Consider the following 11,628-nt stretch of genomic DNA (forward strand, 5'->3'; position numbering starts at 1 on the left):
GGTGCTCCTAAATTTAGTAACGTAATTACAGATTGGAAAGAATCATCCTTGCTTGTAACAAACATGATAAGCGCGCGTTCACTGGCCTGTGTAAACAAACACTGCTGTCACACTACAAATTGCATCATCTGATCAGCTCAGTAACTTGACCGCATTTGGTGATAACAATTGTAGTAAGAGCTGCACGCAATCCATTTTCTAAGAATGTACCCATAAATACTAAATTAGGCAATAGGTACCTACCTAAATTTGGAAAAAGCAGTAGCTCCTACCACGATGTAACGAAACTTTTATATTATTCCTATAATTCAATTATTTGTAGGTCTGTCGGTTCCTATATACATACGAGTAGGTATATTCCGTAGGCAGGTACCAACCTATTTTACATATGAACTGGATTTTTCTATATGAGACAGTTTATCTGATAGTACTCGTATAAATAGGACTTTATCTTTTAGACACTAAGCAATATTGACTTCTTGTGATAAAAAAAACATTGATAGCAACAAATACTGACACCGCGTAATTCAATTGCACACGGTCATGATAAAAGTGGTCTCACAACGAGCCTCTGTCGATCATAACTAAAACGCCAACTTTATATTGCGGCCGTCAGTAAGACGTGTTGAATCGACTCGCATAGCCATAAAGGCGAGGTTCGTATGTTTTGATCGATAATAAACGTGTCGTGCCGACGGCACTTTATGTTTGTAACGTAGTCTCTTGCGCCGGCGACTATTTGGCGTCAGTCGTCCCCGAACCTCCTCCCGGGACCCATCGCGAACTCATCAAATACTCAACATATTTACACGAGTGAGTACCTAATTTTACACTTATTTAAACATTCATTAGATAATACAATTCGTTAACTCTTTATCCTACGACCCGCGTCCTACACGTAGTACCTAGGCCGCAATTAACTTTATAAGGTCTTCATATTACTATTACTTACATATATGTATCGGTCGTTGTCGGCGGGTGGTATTAATTACGAGTAAGAAGTCTCGTAAACCATTTTGTCACAGGTTGAATTGATATTAATGCAAAGCGAATTATGAAAGTGTGACGTTGAGGATAATAATAAGAATATATATAATTATCTAACTACAGCCTATTACATGTTTATCCCTGCAATGAGCCGGTTTCATCTTTACATTCCAATTAGGTACTATAAGTGCATTACAATTAGGAACTGTACTATGTTCTGCAGTAAATTAAAAACAAAACATTTCGACATGAGAATTAAGGATAGGGTCAGGGTTATATAGTTAACTAACTGATATTTGCTGATATTTATGTGCAAGTTACCGGCAAATTAAGTTAGAAAGTAGGTACCTACCTAATATACGGACTCTGGCATGCAAAGAATTGTTGATATTTAATTAAAGATCTACTTGTAACATATGTATTAATTTTTACAGATAAAGATGGGTTTAGACATTAAATCTGTATTAGTAGCCGATGGAGTTGGATCTAACTGTCAAGAAATCCTCAACTCACATGGAATTCATGTCGTCAACAGACCAAAAATTTCCAAACAAGAACTTCTTGAAGAAATTCCTGTAAGTATTGCATTGAACATTGGATGTCACTGATTCCCTGGAAGATGGGTCGTGCGTTGGTATGGGACGCCACTTGCGCTGACACGCTAGCGGCCTCCTACGTCCCATCGACCAGCAGGCGTGCTGGCGCGGCGGCGGACACTCGGGAGCGTCTAAAGGTAGCCAAGTACAGCTGTCTCGGCGCCCAATACGAATTCGTCGCATTTGGCGTCGAGACACTTGGTTCGTGGGGCAGAGGCGCACATATGCTCATTAAGGCGCTTGGGAAAAGGTTGAGGGAGGCAACGGGTGACCCCCGCGCGGGCAGCTTTCTCGCGCAGCGAATTGCCATCGCAATCCAGCGCGGGAACGCTGCCTGCGTGTTGGGCACCCTCCCGAGGGCACCAAATTTTGATAGGTATTTTTAATTTTTAGTTTTAGTTATTTTAATTGTAGTTAGTTTTAGTTTTATATTCCTATTTATGTCTTATAGTAATTTATGTAATTTAATATTGTACACGTTTATTAAATGTGAATTGAACATTATTGTTAATTTCAGAAATACAACTCAAATCGAGTTTAAAAGAAACATTAATGGAGCTATTGAACGGCCCGAGTTATAATTGGAGCCACCACTATGAATACGTCGTTAATTAAATATGATATATATATTTATGTTTGGCAACAGAAACATGAAGGTTTGGTGGTGCGATCAGCCTCACAAGTGACCAAAGAGGTGCTGGATGCGGGCAAGAAACTGAAGGTGGTGGGCCGCGCCGGCGCCGGCGTCGACAACATCGACGTCGCCGCTGCGGCCGCCAAGGGGATCGGCGTCATTAAGTAAGTGTGCGTTCGCTAAGGATAGGATAATATGATAATAACAAACTTCGTATTCCTTACATGGCACTGAAGGACGAGACAGTCTTCCTCCATAAGAGGAGTAACAAGCCCCCTTTTGGGTGCGAAAGTTGATCATTTAGGTAAATGTTCTATAAGGATTAATGGTGACCTTTTGCCTATACGAGTATACAAAAAAATACAACTAAATACTTGTCTAAGTTCAAGATTGCCTGTATGTGTATACCTTACTCACCCTGCTACCCACCCTGTTAAACCTGGAGTTACTATGGTTACCAGTATAATTTGTCACTGGGCTGTTGAGTTAGTGGAATGGTGCAAGTGGCGCTAAATTTTCCAGAGCCAAATAATTTTTATTAGGGTTCCGTACCCAAAGGGTAAAACGGGACCCTATTACTAAGACTTTGCTGTCCGTCCGTCTGTCTGTCTGTCTGTCACCAGGCTGTATCTCACGAACCGTGATAGCTAGACAGTTGAAAGTGACCGTTTTCTTTTTGCATTTTTTTCCTTTTTTTATTTTTTGCTTTATGGTACGGAACCCTTCGTGCGCGAGTCCGACTCGCACTTGGTTTTTAGGTATTCGGTCTATAGTTCGTTTTTTTGAGCATTAGTAAGAACTCCACAGAAGCAAGCGTGCAGTTTTTATCAGGCTCTTTAATTGTTAATAATTATTGAATTATCTAATGTAGCATGGTCAATACATATAATTTACTTCAAATTATTACCGCTAAAAGTGCCGGATTTGGAACCACAAGCTTACTTCTGCGAAGTTCTTCTAATGCTTAAAAAAACGGACTATAGTTTGATAATTTTTGATAAAACTTCCAGCGCTCCCGGGGCCAACGCGATGAGCGCCTGCGAGCTGACGTGCGGGCTGATGCTGGCGGTGGCTCGGCACGTGGTGCCGGCGGCGTCGGCGCTCCGCGCGGGCCGCTGGGAGCGCGCGCAGTACACGGGCACCGAGCTGCAGGGCAAAACCCTGGCCGTGCTCGGCCTGGGCCGCGTTGGTCGCGAGGTTGCCGTCAGAATGCACGCATTCGGGATGACGGTAAGGTTCTAAGATTTTAATTTTTTTTTTGACTAGTCCAAATAATATAATTTTTATTATAAACGGTTATGTTATAAACGGTACAACGGGTACATTAGTAATTACAAATAAAGCACAAATCAACACACTTAAGTATTACAATTTAAAACACTACACCCAAATTACAAAACTACAAAAAAAGGTTTTAATTTATCTTAGATATTTTACATATTGTATTAGCGGTTGTAATGATGATTCACTACAATTTAATGGGCTAATACCTGCCTATAAAAGTAGATATTATCGTTCGTGTGCATTGTGCAATGTGTATCGTCAGGTTCCAACCAGAAGTCAATAATTCACATTCAAGAGCCATAGATAACTGTACAAGTATTAAAATAAGGGTGCTTTTTGTTTATTTTTTGCAATTAGTGAGGTTTGGATGTCACCTGACAATATGCATCTTATTGGGCTACATAATAATGGCACGGGCAAAAACATATCAGCTCGGTGTATACCCCTTACATTTCATTAAAGTGTCAAAAGGGCCTCCTTTGCTTTGCTTTGGCTCCGCGCACGCCACCCAAATAACATTATTGAAAATATTTAGATTAGACACAATTATAATTATTATATCAACCACAGATATGCCCCTTCATTTAATTTATTTCCAATTTTTATAGGAGTAAAAAGAATTTAATTATTTTACGTATTTGTATAGGAGGAAGGAACTTGTTTTTCGCTCCTAACTCTAATGATAACAATAAAAAAATAAAAAAAATATAGTAAAATAAAACAAATGAAGGAGCATAATATTTACTGTACTCTTTTGGAATAGGTAGCCATGTGGACAACAAATTGTGTATAAATATTTGTCATAATGTCAATATCCAGGGAAGAAAATGGAGAGTGCGTTTGTATGGAGCAGCGGTCGTCCCCTTTCCTCTTAACTATTAACAAACCATGTTTTTAACTGTACACAGATCGTAGGATTCGACCCTTTCGTGTCGGCCGAGCAATGCAAGGAGTTCCACACAACCAAGTTGGAGTTGGAGCAGATATGGCCTGTGGCCGACTACATCACCCTTCACACGCCTCTCATTGATTCCACTAGAAGTACGTAACATACGAATGCATTAACTTTTTAACCTTTAACTTTTTTAGGGTTCTGTAGACAACTAGGAATGTCCGAATGTCCGTTTGTCTGACCGTCCGAGGCTTTTGGTTCTGATAGAAAGCTACAATTGGACATGCATGCATACACATACCTATCGCGGACAAAGTTATGTAGAATATAACTTGAAAAAATTATTTATAGAGTATCTAAGTACCTACATTGAGCATGGCCCGGCCTGTTCTTGGTCGGTCGTATTTATTTAATCTTTAAAAACTTCGACGCCCGGTACTTTGGTAGCCTCATTCGATTTACCTTATTTTTTAAGTACCAGTTTTTCAAAATTTCGTATCGAGGTACCTACCTACATATGAGTCGCTTAACTTCAAACTCGGGTAAATCCATCTGTCAGATTATGCGATTTTGGTATTAAGAAAACGTAATAGGGTAGATATTTGCTGAGAGGGTCCAATGGATTTACCCGAGTTTGAAGTTAAGCAACACTTATAAGCAATATTATTAAGATCAAGGAGACACCGTGTTTATTACGTGTACCTACCTATTTATTTGAAATTTTTAACCGACTTCCATTTCATAGAAGGAGGAGGTTCTGTATTCGGTTGTGGCAATTTTTAACCGACTTCCATTTCATAGAAGGAGGAGGTTCTGTATTCGGTTGTGGCAATTTTTTTTTTTTTTTTTTTCTATGTACGTTCACCGATTACTCCGACATCCGTAGTCCGATTTGAGTAATTCTTTTTTTGTTTGAAAGGAGCTACCTCCGAGTTGGTCCCATTTTAATTTGGTTCTGTTCTGATGATGGGATCCATGAGGAATTAAGGGAACTCCTCAATTTTTAAAGGCACATGCATGGTGATTTGGGTGTTTTCTTAAGCAACTCGAGCATTTTCTCCCGAAAACCACCACTTTGATGAAGTAGACCTGATGATGATGATTGTTTTGATGATAATGATGATGATTTTTTAAATGTAGTATGTTCAGCGATTACTCCGGTACCTGTGATCCGATTTGAGTAATTCTTTTTTGGTTTGGAAGGAGTTACCTCCACGGTGTTTCCGTATTATTTTTGGTTCTGGTCTGATGATGGAATCCATGAGGAATTGAGGGAACTCCTCAATTTTTAAAGGCACATGCATGGTGATTTGGGTGTTTTCTTAAGCAACTCAAGCATTTTCTCCCGAAAACCACCACTTTGATGAAGTAGACCTGATGATGATGTTTGTTTTGATGATAATGATGATGATTTTTTAAATGTAGTATGTTCAGCAATTACTCCGGCACCTGTGATCCGATTTGAGTAATTCTTTTTTTGTTTGGAAGGAGTTACCTCCAAGGTGTCTCCGTATTATTTTTGGTTCTGGTCTGATGATGGAATCCATGAGGAATTGAGGGAACTCCTCAGTTTTTAAAGGTACGTGTAAAGTGATTTCGGTGTTTTCTAAAGTAACTCGAGCATTTGCTTCCGAAAACCGCCAATTTGATGTAGTGCAATGTAGCCAAGTGTAGCCTTACCACGAGTTTGACATTGACATATTCGCTAAGTTAGCGACGCTAACGTCTTCGTAACTTACTATTTATGCATCTCGCTCGCACTAATATGCCAGTACGAGCGAGATGCAAAGAAAGTAAGTTACACACACGCTAGCGAATAAATCAATGTCAAACTCTTGGTAAGCTGGTAAGGCTACTGATCGGGGGTTAGGGTTAGGAGTAAAGGCGAAGCGAAGTTAAGGGAATGGCGGTTGAAGGGCTGCTGATTCAGGGTCGAGGGGTTCATGGATCAGGGGTTGATGCGCTGTGAGGTAGAGTGATCGGGGAGTTGAGGGATTGGGTCAGCGGCGGGGCGGAGGATGGATTTAGTGTAGTGACAGGAATTATAATTTCCCAGACGGACTCGAAAAAATTCCTGATTAAGTACATATTTATTAAAGTAGGTACACGAATTTAGTGTTAATCATGATGTTGTTTTTCATTCATGCGTCGCGCACTTAACAATGCGTTAAAAACTAAAAATGGAAAAATAAAAACTTTTTACAAAAAAAAGAAAACCGACTTCAAAAAGGATGAAATAAAATATAATCCTTTTTAAGTCTATGCGTTACCAACTGATATGTTTGAAGTCGGTGCCAAGCCAAGTAGTAACAATACCCGTCAAAAATAATCAGCTTTAAACCCCATTAGAACTGTACTAATGAGTATTATAAATGTGTAAGTAATTCTGTCTGCCTCTTTGTCGCCTTTTCATGGCTAAACAACTGAACCGCTTTAGGTGAAATTTGGCAAGAACGTAAATTCCTTGATTTGTTTTATACATAGTTTGAAATGTAGTCCTCTGAATAAGGGACGGGAATTAACTCAGTCCCAATCCCACGCTTGCGTGCCGACAAACATGGTACGGACTGTACCAAGAAGGTTTGATCGTGTGTTCTTAGGTACAGTCGACGTCAAAGATATGTTTACACTTTTGCACCGTACTCCTTTGTAATATGTAATATAAGACGAAAAGTGTAAACATATTTTTACTCATACTCATACTCATACTCATATATTTTATTGCATTTCATGTGTACAGAGGATCTTAGGGCTAAGTACAGTTTTAACATGAACCCTGCGAGGGTATAGCAACATATTTAAAACTAATTAAAATTAAACTAGAACATTTAGTTCTCACTTAAAAACTCTTGGATACAGTAATATGCTTTGTACGTTCATTGTCGTCGTGTAAGGCAATCCAACGTAAATCATTATAGAATCGCACCAAAATCATGGTATGCTTCAAAAGTTGGCTTGGCACCGACTTCAAACATATCAGTTGGTAACGCATAGACTTAAAAAGGATTATATTTTATTTCATCCTTTTTGAAGTCGGTTTTCTTTTTTTTGTAAAAAGTTTTTATGTTTGTTATTGTAAAGTTATCGTTGGCAATCAAGTTGTGTTAGCTCGGTATAGATAAGGATTTCTATCAGTACAACATGTTGCTATAGGCAGAGGCAAGTAAATATAGAGAACTCTTTAAAGTACATCAAAATATGGCGCTGTACATTAGTAGGTAATATATCCGTTCAGAGTCAGACCAAGAAAAGCAGCTGCAGCGGATTTGATAGAGCCCACGCAGTGCACGACTGCACGTGTTATTTCAAACGTCAATCTTCTATGAAATTATGACGTATAAATATTAAATACCACTTAATACCTACACTGCGTGGGCTATCAAATCTGCTGCAGACTTTTCTTGGTCCGACTCTAAGTAGTCTGGCGCCTGTTACAGCGATTGATAAACTCAATTTTACATTGCGTCATAAAATTACATTAATGAAATCACAGTTTTGATACGTACGCAAAGCTATAAAATGCTAAGTAACCATGATAATACCTACTTGCCTAAGTAGTATCGACAACTGATGAGGCACGGGGGTTGTATGGAGATTATCAGTCTTCTCAATTTACTTGCCTCGGATATGGGTAAGTTTATCAATATCTAGATACCTGTTAGATAAAAATAATTATGTGTAAAAGCGTTTTCACTTTGCGCGATCAAATATCCGATAAGAAGGGGACGTAAAATGAATGAAATGCGAGTACTTAAATATGTCTATATTTTACTATTAATATCACTGTGAGCTGTAGACCACGTGGCTCTACAAAAAAAAAAACTGAATTCACCAAAAAATCCGTATAATTATAGAACCAACTTAATACTCACAAAATTTCACGAGAACCGAATGAGAAATGCGAACTGGGGGCCGATTTTTGAAATCGATCGCTCGAATTCGTCACTCGAAAATCGGTGGAAAACGGAGAAATGCTGATTTTTTTAATCGATTGATAGAAATTCGGTATCTAGTGGTATTGACCACTCGATTTCAATTCTATTAGTAGTTTAAGACCGATCGGTAATATCTCCACTACTAGGTAGTGGAGATATTATTCAACGAAATACACGAAATCGAGGTCGAAATTCAAAAATCGGCCACCAGTCGAGGAAAACAGCCGGACAACATATTTGCCTTAGCCAAAACGGAGACGCTCTTCTTTATCTTGCAGTTGCTTTTGTCTTTGGGCCAACCGACTTTTGATATCGTCGGAACCCCGTCAGCTGTCCAACGATATATGTGTAGGTATTTGTACTTATAAAAACCGGCCAACTGCGAGTCGGACTCGCGTTTCTAGGGTTCCTTAGATAAGTCCGACTCACGCCTGACTGCACACTTCTATAAGGTTTTCCTGTCATCCATAGGTAAAGAACCATTATGTGTATTTTTTTCAAAATTTTAGACCTAGAAGTTTCGGAGATAAAGGGGGGAATGGAAATTTTTTGGCTATTTTCTTAAATAAGTTCGAACCCATGTATTTTAAAATTATAAAAAAACATATCCATCTTTGGGTCACTAATTTACATATATGTGTACCAAATTTCAACTTAATTGGTCCAGTAGTTTCCGAGAAAATAGGCTGTGGCAGACAGACAGACGCACGAGTGATCCTAACTATAACTATAAGGGCTCCGTTTTTTCCTTTTGAGCTACGGAACCCTAAAAAAAATATTTTACAGATTTCATTAACGCCGCTGTGCTGAAGAAATGCAAGAAAGGCATCAAGATCGTGAACGTGGGTCGTGGAGGCTTAATACACGAGCGGGACTTACTTGATGCTCTCAACGCCGGCCAGGTAAGCCTCATGGCTCTTCTACACGATGGGCCAACGCCGGCCATTCCAAGGGACGCAGCCATGCGGTAGAATGAGATAGCAATATCACTTACTCCCTCTAACGCATAAATGCGTCCCTTGGAGTGGCTGGCGTTGGTCCATCGTGTAGAGGAGCTATTACAATACTGCCGTTGGGATGCATAATTATAATGTAAGGTGAAAAATGAATTAGTTAAACAGAATAATTTATTCAGAAATAAGAATAAAGGCCGTGGTCTCTGGCTGACGCCCCGTTGAAATATTTTAGTAGTAGTATTAGTTGCCCGTTGAAAGAAAAGTCCAGCGAGCGATAAAAGATTACTTGTAACAAAAATTTTTTTTTTTATAAAATACTTATTAATTTTAAGCAAATTTCAAGTTTACCTTGAGTTTTTTTTCCATTTCATACTTTAAGTAAAAAGGTAGATACAGTCAGCAGAAGAAGTTGCTAAGCGGGCGAGGTGTTCAAAATTACCTTGACACACTCTTATTCTCTTAACAATAAAGTCGCGTCAAGATTATTTTGAACACCTGGCCCGCTTAGCAACTTCTGCTGCTGACTGTACCTATACCTATTGCTCAACTAAATTAGCTTAAAGGTAACATACCATTTCTGACCGCGGCTGTACTACTAGTACGAACGCGTCGGTGTTAATTGTCAATTTCCATAGTAAAATGAATGGTAGTGCTGCTGTCGTTGGAAATGGACTGTCACCTTAAACCATAGGTAGGTAATCGGTTCCTCAATGAAAGACCGTGATTGTACAAATTGTTACCACGTTTGTATCCAGGTTGGCGCCGCCGCATTAGACGTGTTCGAACAGGAGCCCCCCACCGACCCCCTCACGCTGGAGATCATCCAGCACCCGGCGGTCATCGCCACCCCTCATTTAGGTATGTCGTATCTCAGTGATATTTTCACTGTTTTGGATAAAGAACCAATATAGTCAGAGCGTACTAATTCTTGAGACTTTGTATTGACATGCTGTGCTGTGGTAGTGTCTAAGAAAATATAACGTTATGGCACTTCCACATTCTTCTACGTCGAGGTTGGTGCATCCGGCCAAACGACCGGCGGTGGACCGACTAACCCTTATTCATAAACGTTTACTAAAGTTGACAAGCCGATAATAATCGTTTGTCCCTTTCCACCACACTAATACGTATGGTATACGTATGACTTTAGTAAACGTTTATGAATAAGGGGGTAAGTAAGACTATATTTAGTGCGCATTGGCGCCATTTTGCCAATCGCCAAATATTTCTGATACGAATAGGTATTCAATTCAAACTCATGCACTGATATTTAACAAGGTGCTTAAAATGACCGCCGACGGTTTTATTCTCTCCATTTTGCAATACCCGCACTACTTTTCCTTGCCCGCTTAGAAACTTCAGGGGGCCGATTTTTGAATTTCGACTGCTCGATTTCTATCGCTCGTATTTCAAAAATTAGCAGTTCGCTGTTTTCCACCGATTTTCGAGTGACGAAATCGAACGGTCGAAGTTCAAAAATCGGCCCCCTGAACAGTACGAGTATAATGGACCCATCTAACTTCGATTCGTAAAAAAATTGTAACAAAACGCACCGTCCGTCAAAATCGATTGCAGGATACCGATCATAAGACACGCAAGCCAATAAAGTGTGAAATATTGTGACTTTATAATTGTAAGACCAATGGATATATTGTTCGTACATGCGAATATCATCAATTTGCACTATGTCATATCCGTCGACATATTAATTCAATGGAAATTATATAGTACCTACAAGTTAAATTTAGTGTTAGTACCTATAAGTGTATGGACCAGGGTCTGATATAAATGATTTTTTTTGTAGTATGTAACAGTATAACAAATTTGGTGTGCAGGTGCGTCGACCAAGGAGGCGCAGGTGCGCGTGGGCCAGGAGATCGCCGAGCAGCTCGTGAACCTGGTGAAGCCGGGCGCCTACCCCACGCCGCTCGCCGAAATCACGCGCGTGCTCAAACAGTAGACAACTTATACCTACATATCTTACCCTGCTATATAGTTACGAGTAGCAATGTGCCTGTTACAGAACTTTCAATTGTCGTGGGCAGCATTTTTTCCATTAGTAACATTTCTATCTTAAGCTGGAACGAAGACGCTGTTCTTAAAAATAAGTATTAACGGAAAAAGGTGCCAAAGGGTTCCGAATAGGTGGGGTTCCGCTACCTCACCTACTTGTGAGCAATTTTCAGTGAGTTTCGGACTTATCTACACAGAATAAATACAGATAAATAGGTACATTTCTACTTTCTAGCAAATATAACATTATCACATTATTGTAAATTAATAATAGTATTAAATTAAGTCAATATAAAATTATATCGTTAATAAACATATTTTCGTACAGTTG

At 39.4% G+C, this 11,628-nt stretch overlaps 1 protein-coding gene across 1 annotated transcript; it reads left to right on the plus strand.

Moving 5' to 3' along the window:
- Positions 1–734: 734 nt before the first annotated feature.
- LOC134679451 (D-3-phosphoglycerate dehydrogenase) lies at positions 735–11,624 on the plus strand. Its single transcript, XM_063538365.1, has 8 exons — positions 735–813; positions 1,422–1,562; positions 2,230–2,381; positions 3,228–3,447; positions 4,410–4,542; positions 9,115–9,230; positions 10,040–10,142; positions 11,120–11,624. The coding sequence occupies exons 2-8, from the start codon at positions 1,428–1,430 to the stop codon at positions 11,242–11,244; spliced, it is 984 nt and encodes a 327-aa protein (XP_063394435.1). The 5' UTR covers positions 735–813; positions 1,422–1,427; the 3' UTR covers positions 11,245–11,624.
- Positions 11,625–11,628: the final 4 nt, after the last annotated feature.

This window comes from Cydia fagiglandana, chromosome Z (assembly GCF_963556715.1).
Source record: "Cydia fagiglandana chromosome Z, ilCydFagi1.1, whole genome shotgun sequence".
NCBI lineage: Eukaryota > Metazoa > Arthropoda > Insecta > Lepidoptera > Tortricidae > Cydia > Cydia fagiglandana.